Source organism: Sinocyclocheilus anshuiensis, unplaced genomic scaffold (genome assembly GCF_001515605.1).
Source record: "Sinocyclocheilus anshuiensis isolate Anshui unplaced genomic scaffold, SAMN03320099.WGS_v1.1 scaffold1632, whole genome shotgun sequence".
Classification (NCBI taxonomy): domain Eukaryota; kingdom Metazoa; phylum Chordata; class Actinopteri; order Cypriniformes; family Cyprinidae; genus Sinocyclocheilus; species Sinocyclocheilus anshuiensis.
Window position 1 is genome coordinate 328,189 of NW_015558674.1, and position 13,507 is coordinate 341,695.

Here is a 13,507-nt window from a genome sequence, read left to right on the forward strand (position 1 = left end):
ACAGTGTTGCTACTAAAAGGTACATAAGGAACATTTTTCAAGTTGCTTCACCCAAGCAAACTTTCCTCACACGCATGCGAGTGCGTTTAGCATTCACACTAGAGCTTCCGGTGCAGACAGGTTAATGTGGAAACGGTGCTCCAAACTGGTCTCGTGTAAAGTTTATGTGACGACCAGTACAGTACAGCAATCTGAAAATGAATTAAACACCCATTCACACCAAGAACAACTATATTAGACTGTATTGGCATCCGTACCAACACTCCATAACATTCTGTTTGTTATATATTCGCACGCTTCAGTTTTGTCGTCTGTTGCTTTAAATGCTCGAGCTCTTTAAAGTGGATTCTGATTGGCTGTCAATGTTTTTATTGTTCATCAGCTGGAAAAAGTCGTTTTGAAAGTGATTCCATCAGCCCGCATTATTTCAACTTATTTTAAAATGATTGTGTTTAACAGCATAATGATAAAAAACTTAATAAAGAAATTTATCAATCAGAGAATTGCAACAAGCAAATCGCACCAAAAGAATCCCACGAATGACGTCTCCATTCGATCTCCATATGCATATTTTGCAATAAATGTAAAATGAATTGCATCTACGTATATAATCGACATCATAAAATCAATTCAAATTGATTATTTAATTTGCAATGCTTCATGGTACTTTGAAAATGTTTTTTTTTTAAATGAACACTAAGTTTGCAGCACTGTTACACTCTATTAGAATTAGTGTATAGAATATAGTATAATGCATTTGTCAGTCTTACTCTCTGCTGACGTTGCTGTCAGTGCACAGCATTTCAAATGATGCAAAGAGAGTAAGAACCAGCAAACACACAAATGCCATTCTGTGCTCAAGTTTTAGTATTATAAGCAAAATGAAGAAATCATGAATAAAAACAATAAAGCGTGTCACCTGCTGCTTGTATTCATGTCAGCTGTATTGATGTCTGCAGGGGAAGAGGTTGGAACTGAAGTCTGTTTCGAACCGAAAAATCAAACCAAGTGTAAAAAGAGCTGTCAAACATATCAGTCTTTGTCTATTTCTTCTTCAGCCCAAGTGGTACAGTCCTTCGATCTGTGGATGAGTTGAGGGTGTATCTACGGACAGACGGCACATGTAAGTGTGGTCTCGAGTGCCCGCTAGTCCCAAATAAGGTGAGATCAACATTGAGTGCCGAAGCCTTCTCATTCATGATAGAGTAAGTCATTAGGCATTATAGTTTGCTGCTATGTTTGGAATTAAATACTAGCCTACTTCTGACTGTACTTTATTAATAACATGTGAAACACTATGATATGAATCCTTGTTGATATGTTGCATGTTTTATTTAGCTATCAGCGTCCAATTATTATCTCAGACATCTGATTATTTTAAGTAGACTTTTAAAGTCCTATATATGATTAATACTGGTTTGTTTGTTACACTGGAAATGGAGAGTCAAGTTGAGTGCACTGCTTTGCAAAATGCACACGCAGTGTCTTCTTTGCTCTTTTTGGCAAATGTCATCCAGGTATTCCATGCATACAGAAAGCTTGCTTACTGTGTACTGTATAAACATTGCATACTGCGGAATTAATAAGAGTTGTATGATAATATGCAATTTTAAACATTAACTTTATTGCATGCATTTAAAAAAAAAAAAAAAGTGTCTTTTTAAATTCATGCAGGTCTTTAATTTTGACCCTGCTGCGATGGTCCAAGCTCCTGGTCATCAGTCAGGGAAAATAGAGGAAGACATGACCAAACTCTGTAACCATCGCAGGAAAGTTGATGCCATGGCGGCGTTATGCCAAAGCATGCAGCCGTCCCATCTTCCCTCGTCGGCTCAAGCCACAGGTATTGCATCTTAATGCACACATTATTCCAACACGATGACTTTTTAGAAGGAATATTCCAGGTTCTGTGACATGCTGTCATGACGTGTTGAATTATATATATATATATTTATTTTTTTTTTTTTTATGTATTTATATTAGGGATGCTAACGATTAATCGACAATCGATTAATAATTGATTAAAGCTATCATGGTCGATTAAGTAATTTAGTTTTGGGGTGCGTGCAATAGAAATTCAGTAATCAAGTCAAGTTTACTTATATTTCCCCACAAAGATAACTGTTTCCTCATATGTGACCCTGGACCACAAAACCAGTCATAAGGGTCAATTTTTCGAAATTGAGATTTATACGTCATCTGAAAGCTGAATAAATAGCTTTCCATTGATGTATGGTTTGTTAGGATAGGACAATATTTGGCTGAGATACAACTATTTGAAAATCTGGAATCTGAGGGTGCAAAAAAATCTAAATATTGAGAAAATCATCTTTAAAGTTGTTCAAATTAAGCTCTTAGCAATGCATATTACTAATCAAAAATTAAGTTTTGATATATTTACGGTAGGAAATTTACAAAATATCTAATGATTTTTGGCATCAAAGAAAAATCTATAATTTTGACCCATACAATGTATTGTTGGCTATTGCTACAAGTTTTTTTTTACCACAGTATGATATGTGAAAACATGGATTAAAATAAATGACAAGAAAATAAACGTTTATAATCCCCTGTAAATATATAGAGGGTGAGATGGTGAGGATTTGGGAAAAGAAACTATTATTAAATTCGTGACCAACCCACAAAACAGAACACAAAATTTGAATTTAAAAGCACATTTAAATACAACACATTGTTGTTCCAAAAGCTGTACAGAATCAAGTGACAAATAAAACCCCAATACACCAATCAAAGAACCAAAAAATTGTTCAGTTCATAAACATTGTTCATTTATGATACTTAATGCATTAATTCATGCACAACATTTTTTACAGCATTTACTCATCTTAGTTAAAAGTATTGTTCTGTTAGTTTAATGCATGAACTAATGTTAACAGTAATGTTACCAATTATTTTATTGTCTATTAATATATTAATTATTGTGCCTATATTTTCAAAATGGTGTGTATTAGGGCTGCACGATTAATCGCATGCGATATTTAACGCGCATCTTGTCAGAAAGCCGGTTCTGTAATCAGCGGTAAATCTCCATCACCTGCGTGCTTTCACATTGAGCAGCATTAACTACACAGAGCCGTTGTTCACTGATGAGTTGCGCAAAAAATCGCGCGAATATGAACGTGGTTTAGCGCAGCTCGTCAGTGAACAACGGCTCTGTGTAGTTAATGCTGCTCAATGTGAAAGCACGCAGGTGATGGAGATTTACCGCTGATTACAGAACCGGCTTTACTGATAAGATGCGCGTTAAATATCGCATGCGATTAATCGTGCAGCCCTAGTGTGTATATTAATATTTATTCCAGCATTTAAACCTTAAATGCTTTTTTAAAAGTTCTTTACTGTAAACACAATTTTGACTTATTTTTACAAATTGAGGGACAAGTTGCAATATTTGTCTGTAGCAATCGACAGCATTTCACATATATTCTTCATGGAGCTTAACATTTATTGAACCCAGAACAATTCTTTTAACAGCTTGTCTTAAAGTAAATTACAGTATGTGACCACTGCTGCTCTCTTGGAGTGAAGATTATTCTCTACATCTTGTGTCCAAATATTACTTATTCAAATTACTACATTTGACCAAAGTATGCAGTCACTCATAGTTTGTCTTAAGTATCCAGTTCACTGTATTTTCAGTTTATTTAACTTGTAAACTAAACTGCAACCACCATGTTTCCTTTTTTTAAAAACATTACTAGCCAGATCAGAGTGTGATATGCAGTGACTATGAAAGTATTCACCCCCTTGGAGTTTTTCCATATTTGATTTACAGTGGACTTAAAAATGTGTCATTGATCAACTGTTGCTTTGTTGTTCCATTAGTCACAACTTTATAGAAGATTTGCAAAAAGAAAGTCACTGTTAAAAGATGTCATATGACATCTCAGCTACAGTTTGTCTGAGACATTGAAGCCAACTGGAAGAAGGTTCTGTAGTCTGAGACCAAAATTAAGTTTAGTTTAAAGAAATTAGGTTAGTCTTGAAACCTAATTTGAAATAGTGATTTTTCATGTTGAAATCTGAATATTTTTTCTGTTGTTCAGTGTCATAAAAGCCAACCCTCTATGATTCAGTGTTAAAGTCCTAAAATAAACATTTGCATTTATGCATTTAGCAGATGCTTTCATCCAAAGCAACTTACAAAAGAGGAACCAAAGCAGTTTATCAAAGAGCCAACAACATTCATAATATGCAATGCCATGTTTATTAGACAACTTAGATTTTTTTGGGGAAATGCTTTTTATAGGCACCTGTATTTAAGTCCAGCTTTCTTCAGTAAGGTGAGTTGTATTGTCTGATTGTTTGTTTAAGGAGGTGTTGTATGCTCAGTGGATGGCAGAGAGCTGAGAGGATCAATGGTGGCTCATGGAGACGGCACCCACTGCACTTACCCTCAGCAAAGACACAACCAACCCAAATCCAGCATTGGCTTTCCTCTGTCCTCTCCCCGTGCTGTTGTGCAAAATGGTTCTGTTAGCCTTGCCTCTATTTCTCGGCCTCTAGAACAGGGTTCACCTTTAAAGAAACCTCAAACGCCAGTGGGCTGCATGCCTGGTTACGCGAAACAGCAGTGGAGCCCTCATCCACTGCAAAGGACAGTGCACAGCCCCACTTCTCCTAACAGTGTAAAACCAGGTGTACACATGCATATGCATCCTCCAGACCCCTCCAGTTCCTATTCCTTATCCCCCTCTTCATCCTTTGCGCTGAGTGGTCGAGCAGCTCCGCCACACTCCCAGGGAGCGAGTGTTAAGTCGCCCTCTCCTCTGTCACCCTCACGTACCTTGGACACTTTCTCACCCCACCAACGCTCTCGCCACTCTTCGACGTCTTCGCTCTCAGAACACGGGGTCCAAGGGTCCGTCTTCATTCAGGGGGGCAAACCGTTGCAGCCCACCATGCCGTGCTCCTCTCCCAAGCTTCCTCTTGCGCCTTCCAGTCCATGTAGTCACTTGGAGGGCATCCTGCAGCACTACAAAGACTGTAGTACCGCCAACACAAGCTCCAGTGCTAATTCTAGCAACCAAAGCAACCATCAGATGTCACAAGCCCTGTTGTTGGTGCATCCCAACGCAGGCGACAAGAGGAACGGAGTGAGTTCTGCTCAAGCCCCAGGACTGCTTGGCCTTCCACTAGGAAAGATTCTCAACCAACAGAAGAGCCAGCAAAAGGGCCACATCAATAACTCTTTCCCGGCCAGCAGCCTCCTCTCTGCGGCCGCCAAAGCCCAGCTGGCCAACCAGAAAACCCAGCTCAATGCAGCCGATGCGCTGGCCGCACTCCCTCTTGCGGGCTTGGACAAGGAACAGCAGTCAAAGGTATTGATTAGCACTTTAAACAGTAGCGTCCACCCAACTTCTGCCAGAGCACAGTCCCTGACCGCCCTGTTGCTTCCGCACTCCCCTTCCCTTTCCCCGGCTTCCCCTGCTGTCGCTAAGAAAAATTTGCGGCGCAAACGGCAGAGGCGCTCGCCCACTGTTTTGAGCATGCTCAAAGACTCGCAGTTAGGTCTGACTGCAGGAGATCTCTCCGGGCCACCTCTGCTTATCTCCCCATGCCTTTTGCCACCTTCTCCTCCTGTACCTCACTTAGACAACCACCGGCTACCTGTCACTCTTCCGAATGCCTCCAGGTTGCAGGATTTGGAGGAAGGCAGGAAGCCAGGACTTGCTAATTCCCTCCCACTTTCCTCCCCATCTCCATCCCAGCCCCTTTCCGCCCTGCTTCAGCTTCTTAGCATGCAAAGCGCAACCCAGCAATCCAGCGGCGCCACTGCCATGCCTGGCAACAGGCACACAAACACGTTGCCCTCTTCACCGAGACCAATCACTCCACAGACGCCCCAGTGCAACGTGCAGTCCACATTACGTTTTCTCAACCCCACCCCGCAACCTCAACCCCAAAGCACAGTGCCCATGCCAGAACCTCCTATCCAGCAACCCCCATCCCAACCCTTTCCTTTGATGGGTGACGAGACAACAATGAACCTCAGAACAACCTCCAATAACACCATTCTGAACTTGAGCCAGCCCCACACGGGCACAACGTCGGACCTCAACAGTTCAATTCTGAGCATGATGAACCAGATGTCCTCAACATGCTTTCCCTCATTCCTGGACAAAGGTTGTGGACCCAAAACAACAGAGACTTGTCCTGACCACAGTACCTACCAAATTAAACCGTCAAACCACAACCAAGCTGTGGAAAGTAAAGGTGAGACTTCTTATCTTGTGTTTTTTGGAGCATTTATACATGAAATGTTGTTTAGGTGGTCTGTTTTACACTTGTATTTTCTTGGCAGGTCCTGTAGAGACGATGGATCAGCCGGACTCAGACACAAGATTGCTGGGTGGCTGTGAGCCCGACCACAGCCTCTCTCTGCCCAATGCCCCCTCTTCCGACCTTTCTAATCCCTCAACCGACCCCGCTGTTTCCCTTGCAGAGGCTTTTCCCTTCATGTCCCAAGAACAGCTCCTCCAGCTTCTTTCCTCCAATGCCGGTCTGCCTTCCCTGCTGCCGCCCTTCCTTGGCTCCCTGCCTTTAGGGGTCTGGACGAGCAGCCAACCTTCTGCGCCCGGCAGCAACCAAGCCCAGCATCAACAGCCAGCCAGTGCCATCCTAAACCAGGGCTCTCCTCTCAATGTCCTAAACCAGGGCGAGCTTCCTCTCAACCTCGTGAGCCTGTTAAATCCGTCAGGTTCTGCTGCGCCGCTGCCCCCTGTTGCAGGGCTGGAAGGTGGTGAAAAACCCCCTGGGCTTCAAGCCCTCCTCATGGCTTCGTTGCTGCTCGGCCAGAATCCGGCTGCCATGTTGCCACTACCAGCACTCAACCTGGAGCTTCCTACGCCACCGCAGCAGGTCTTTGCGGACGGAGTGTCCCTGGAGAAGACCCCCGCTCTGCTGGACTCGGTCCTGATGGGGCCGGGGCTCCTGGAGGCTCTTCAAACTCTAGCACCCAGTGCAGACGGCCAGTCGCTACTTCTTTCCGCCTCACTCACTCCACCCCTTCACACCTTCTTGTCCCTCAACCCTGCTCTGCTGGCCGCAGCTCTCGCCCAGACCGAACCCCTACCCAACCACGCACCATCCCCCCCGCCTCATTCTCAGGTACATGCACAGTCGCGCACCAGTTGCATGCTTCGCTACATGTGCACATACAGTCTGCATGCTTCCAATTGATGCATCGGTTTACAATGACAGGGCTTCCCAACCAGATGTTCTCCCCCTAGTGGTTAATGATGGATTTGTGCAATTTTAATACAAGAGTCAATTTCATAAAAACTGGAAAAATAAATGTCAGGGTTGGGGTTAACCTCAAAATCAAAAGGATTGGACATTATATTCTTCTAATTGTGGTATTATTTTCATGACAGTTATGCGCATTTAAACTCCCAGTCTCCACATTTTCAGCCTCCTACTATAATGCATTTACTGTAATTAAATATTATTTATATTATAATTTCCAAGTCATTTTTTCTGGTGCATGCAAGTGTTTGTTTTTTTTGCACTTCATTGAGAATTTGTTTTGAAAATGTGGTCAATTGTCATGAACTTAATCTCACATTGCAAAAAGTCTTAATGCTAAAGGGATAGTTCACTCAAAAATCTAAATAGTCACCATTTACTCACCCTTATGTTGTTCCAAACTCATAACCCATTTTAGTTACTTGGGTTTTCAGCGGAGAGAAAAATATCTTGATTTGTGTTTTGAAAATGAACCAAAGTCTTATGGATTTGGAATGACATGAGGGTGAACAATTTTTGGGTGAACTATGCCTTTAATAAAAATAGGCTTTATTTTATTTATGTGAAATATAATTTTTTCTTTGAATTTTGGAGACATTTTTACACTCAGAATGTCAATGCAGAATTGCCAGTGCTACATTACAGGAGTCAAATATCAGGAAAGTTCACCTGATAAAGGTTGGGAGTCCTTGCTTTACGGGTTGTGCCTTTGGAACATTGTTTTGAGATCCGAGTACATGCATCTTGTGCAATACATATATGAATCTGTGTGGCTGTAGGGGACTCTGTCCAGCCCTGCTCTAGTTTCTACCTCGGTGTCCTGCGGCCCTCTGGTGTCCAGCACGGGGCCGGAAGTGTGTGACCCTCTGGCTGAACAGGACAAGAACAACACCCAGACACCTCATTTCCTGCCGCCTCTACTCGCCCCCGGGGTTCTTGGTAAGTGGATCAGTTTGTCAATGAAAACACTTTAACACTTTACTTCAAGCCTTTATGCATAATGCATTATAAAAGTAGTTTTAATGCATTAATTATGCCTTGTAATGCACCTTATAATGCATTGTGCAATCTCGTGAATAATTGTAACTACAGTTAATACATTATAACACTTATCAATTCATTGTTACATTATGCCTTTCAAATTCGGTTATAATTATTTACGACAAGATATAATGTATTACAATGCACATTATGAATAATTATAATGCATCATACCCTTTAATAACCCTTTATAATGCATTATACATAAAGGCTTTAAGTAAAGTGTTACCTATTTTAAATGTGCCTTTCTTTGGAATAACTATAATTATAAAAATGTATAGTACGTTCTTCTTTCAATTGGTGTGACTTTACAATAACCTCAAGTCTCTAACCATTATACAGCCGAAGAGGGCTTTTGTTTCTTCTGATAGGGACTTCAGTGATAATGTACTTTGTGTTTGCATTAAAAATTTGAAAAATTTAAAAATAAATGCACAAATGCTATAGCTTAATTACAAAAATACTATAATTATATTCCATTACTCCTTTAATACCTTTAATACATGTCTACATTAATAATCTAATACAATTTGATATGAATATCCCACATTTCTGCCACAACATTAGTGTTACTACAGTAAATCCATGGTAAATTGTAGATTGAAAAGCTTCTGACTGTACTGTTGCGCACAGTGTTTCTGCCGTTTTGAGTAACATAATTGAGAAGATCTCATTGCCTTACTGAGAACTTAGTCTGGATTTCAAATTCTTGTTTTCTTCATGCGTTGTTTTTGTCATTATCCTCGTTTTATGTTTCACACTTTGCTCTCAAACAATGGACTGGAAAAAAGACATTTGAATCAAAACATCTTATCATTAACGTTAATCCTGTCCGTCATCTTACATTGATGCAGTTGCTGATGAACATGATGCAGGACGACCGACTGACTGTGTGATGAAGCCTGTGAGCCTAAAATTCAAGATATGAGGGCAAAAAATAAATGACCCTCTTATATTTCTATCATATGATAGAGTTTAGCAATATCACACCAGCAAGAGTGCTGTTTTCCCCAATATCTGCACGATTGCAAATGTGATATTGTAGATTGAAAAGCTTCTGACTGTACTGTTGCGCACAGTGTTTTCTGCCTTACTGAGAACTTAGTCTGGATTTCAAATTCTTGTTTTCTTCATGCTTTGTTTTTGTCATTATCCTCGTTTAATGTTTCACACTTTGCTCTCAAACAATGGACTGGAAAAAAGACATTTGAATCAAAACATCTTATCATTAACGTTAATCCTGTCCGTCATCTTACATTGATGCAGTTGCTGATGAACATGATGCAGGACGACCGACTGACTGTGTGATGAAGCCTGTGAGCCTAAAATTCAAGATATGAGGGCAAAAAATAAATGACCCTCTTATATTTCTATCATATGATAGAGTTTAGCAATATCACACCAGCAAGAGTGCTGTTTTCCCCAATATCTGCACGATTGCAAATGTGATATTGATTTAATACAGTTCAATAAACAAGAAGTTAATATTGTTACATTTTAGACACAATACTGTCAGTATTTTCTATTTTGTTCAATTTCACCGATGAAAATTGTTCCAGTCAAAGCCACAGCAGAACTGAATAACACAGCAGTGATTCGTTACTGAATTAATCTGTGTTTTTGAATGAGTCAGTGATTCAGTGACTTGTTCATAGTCACTTGATTCATTTCTGAGTGAATCAGCTGTTTGAATGAATCGTTTGAATGAATGATTCGCTGACTTTTAGACAAAAAAAAATGTATATTTCAATATTACATTAAAACCATTAATCTCACAGCATTATGATTCTAATTGCAGTGTAAATGCATTTATTTTATTTACAACACTTCAAATGCAGCTTCTGAAAACAGTGTTATGGCCTTAAGTTAAATCGTAAAATCAAAAATATTTCTTTCTAAAACTATTTTTGTAATCTATTGTAGTCTATTCAATGCTTTTCTCATTGAACACTATAATGACTTTAAATGATCTTTTGGCGGGTCATTTCTCAGCCCAAATGTGTGATTTAATATTAAATCAATTAATTGGCACGTCATGTAATTAATTCAATTAAAATTTTGAATAGATTGGCAGGCATACAAACTATTGTGACATGATATTTGATCGTCTACTACTTCGATCGTCTACTTTTTTTTTTTTCAGAACATTTGACCGATTCTCGATTTTTAAATAGTCAGCTTGAAAATGTAACTACAACATGATTCAAACAATTTTTTCTTTACTAACCCTCTAGTTAAAGAAATTTCTATTTCAAGTGCACCACACATGATGCAAATGTTAAACAAATCGCTTGTTAAATATCTTTGCAGAAAAGATGCATGAACTAAAACTACATCTTACAAACTTGTCTTAAACATATTAGATGTTCAGAAATAATACAAGGAAAATGCTTTAAAAAAAAATCTCAGAAGTCAAGGTAATTCAAATTCAAAATGACTGAAGGTAAAACAGCAGTAGACTATAATTAACTATAAATGTTCTGTAAAAACATTGAACAGCAGCTTTCAGCCTGTCACCATGATGCAAACATGAAATATCAGACATACAGTAGTGGTTCTGTACAGGTTTTTATTAGATTACGCTGCTTTGCCACTGTTTTTATGGACGCGTTTGACTGTTGCGCTCACATCTCTTGCACGAAACGGCTTTCTAAAAACACAGCGCTCAAGTTAAAAGAAGCTCAACTCCCATCTTCCTGCATGTTTTCCTATTCCACTGCCTGCGTCGCATCTTTATCAACACAAAAGCGCATTCAGTGAGAACAGCACCTCCTTCTGGTGCTTCACAGAACGGTTCCGACATGCGGTCGGATCATTCATTTCTCTTTACTGTTATCACTTGGCATACTGTCAAAGAGTCTAATTCTAACGTTTGGTGATATTTCTATTCAAATTCGTGATTCCTCAATCTATAAAAAAATAAAATCGTGGCAAAACATTAAATTTGAATTAAAGGCACGATATGTACAATTTTTTTATTAAAATATCCAAAAACCACTAGAACAGTGTTATATATTTTGCTGACTTGTGTACTTACATTATCCCAAATGTTTCGAAAAATGTTTAAATCCAGAGAAATAAGCAATTTTAACTAGTGACACGGAGTGTGTCCATAGTGTCATCGTGTCGCCTGCCAATGACGTCATAACCCCTCGATTTGCGGGAACACCAAAGACGCAAATATGTTGTGCGTTTTAATAGACCGGTGACGACCGCACTAGGGTTGGGTACCGAAACCTGGTACCAATATGGCACCGGTACCTATGTGCCTTGGACCTACAAAAATGTGTCCGGCCGGGATTTCTTAAACGCCCAAAATGTCCGGGATTCGGCTGTTTTCTTAATCTCGCTCCCGCTGAATCTCTGACCATTGCCGCCTGCTCCCGCAACATGTGTTTCACTCACGCGATTTTCGTGTCCACTCCTTTAAACATTCTAATATTGTATATAATTTTGGCGAATCAGGGAGCCGCTCTCGGTATGCGGAGTATTTAAATATTTTTGAATGAGCGTTTGCGCCGTTTACTTTCACTTTCGATTTCGTGATCACACGCACTCTGTGTAAAGTTAGCACATCTTACAAGATCAGATATTTGTCAATGAGCTCAGAATCCGTTTAGGCACCGGAACCGTTTTAAAAGTATCGATTTGGCACCTGTATCGAAAAAAAAACAAATGATACCCAACCCTAGACCGCACAGAGTAGCATTATAACAGAACTTTCAAATGTATCTAGTATGATAAAACAGCGCTGCTTTACCCCACATACGCATGACCGGAATAATAATAATAATGACTGTGGCATAATAAAAGCTCCGCTGCTTTCCAGCCGTGTGTCGCGCTCTTCAGCGCCTCGTTTCGCTTCGATGGCTTTCAGCCTCACCCTGTTAATAAATCATTAGCTCATCCATGAACATGATTTCTGCCCGAGTCCCGTCGGATTGCATCGGCTGTGCAGATGAAGACCACAACTCCCATGATTCCACACTCAGTCACAGCGTCATCAAACTACGCCTTTGTTTTGAATACGCGCCCTCTAGTGTTGAAAACTTACATACTGTGCCTTTAATCGATAAAATCGGAAAAATCGCCCAGCCCTGCTACTATAATGTTCTTATTGTAATTTGCTTCCCCCAGTGTCTTCTCTATGAATAAGCATGAGCGTTTGAGCTGCCGATGATGATGGTGTTTCTCTCTGTGCTCAGGTGACCTCGCAGCTCTTGGGAACATCAGCAGTCTTCACGGTTTATTGGGAGCCGGAGCGCTGCTGCTGCCGCAGGGCCCGTCTCTGAGCGTCCCGCTAACACAGAACCAAACAGCGCTCAACCCGCTCACCTGTCTGCAGGTAAACTCACGCACCGCGAGCAGACGGCTCTTTACACACCTAAGAGCATCAGTGCTTTAAAAGGCATGAGTTCAGATGGGTTCGTCAGTTAAAGCAGCTGTAAATTGTCGTCATGAGACAATCTTCACCACCTTTCACAAACTTCAAGACCGTTACCGTCAGATTCAGATCCAGTTGTTGTGCAGAATCTGTTAGTTACCCTCTACATTCTTGAAAAGATGTCTAATCTTTTTTTTTATGTCTTTTAAAAGAAGTCTCTTCTGCTCATCAAGGCTGCATTTATTTGACCAAAAATACAGGAAAAATTTGTGAAATATTATGATGTAAAATAACGTTTATCTATTTTAATATACATTAAAATGTAATGTATTTCTGTGATGCGCAGCTGTATTTTCAGCATCATTACTCCAGTCTTCAGTGTCACATGATCTTCAGAAATCATTCTAATATGCTGATTTATTATCAGTGCTACAAACAATATTTTTTTGGAACCTGTGATACTTTTTTCAGGATTCTTTGATGATTAAAAAGGTAAAAAGAAGAGCATTTATTTAAAATAGAAATATTTTCTAACAATATACACTACAATTCAAAAGTTTGGGGTCAGTACATTTTTATTCTTTTTTATTTTATTTGTACTTTTATTCAGCAAGGATGTGTTAAATTGATAAGAAGTGATAGCAAAGATTTATATTGTTTTATCAAATTTATATTGTATATAAATTTATATTTATATTTTGAATAAATGCTGTTCTTTTGAACTTTTTATTCATATCGCAGTTATATTGTTTCCAGCTCTGATAATAAATCAGCATATTAGAATGATTTCTGAAGATCATGTGGATCATGTGA

General features: G+C 39.7%; 1 protein-coding gene across 3 annotated transcripts in view; it reads left to right on the forward strand.

Annotated features, from left to right (window-relative positions):
- mbd6 (methyl-CpG binding domain protein 6) overlaps positions 1 to 13,507 on the forward strand; it is a 29,731-nt gene that overhangs the window by 7,679 nt on the left and 8,545 nt on the right. For 2 of the 3 annotated variants that reach the window (XM_016477537.1, XM_016477536.1), the window contains exons 4-9: positions 1,059 to 1,161; positions 1,675 to 1,843; positions 4,336 to 6,237; positions 6,326 to 7,131; positions 8,049 to 8,208; positions 12,516 to 12,655. In XM_016477537.1, coding sequence (XP_016333023.1) covers positions 1,059 to 1,161; positions 1,675 to 1,843; positions 4,336 to 6,237; positions 6,326 to 7,131; positions 8,049 to 8,208; positions 12,516 to 12,655 — 3,280 coding nt within the window. Of the gene's footprint in view, positions 1 to 1,054; positions 1,162 to 1,674; positions 1,844 to 4,335; positions 6,238 to 6,325; positions 7,132 to 8,048; positions 8,209 to 12,515; positions 12,656 to 13,507 lie in introns of those variants that run through there. The other variant, XM_016477538.1, reaches the window with a different exon arrangement.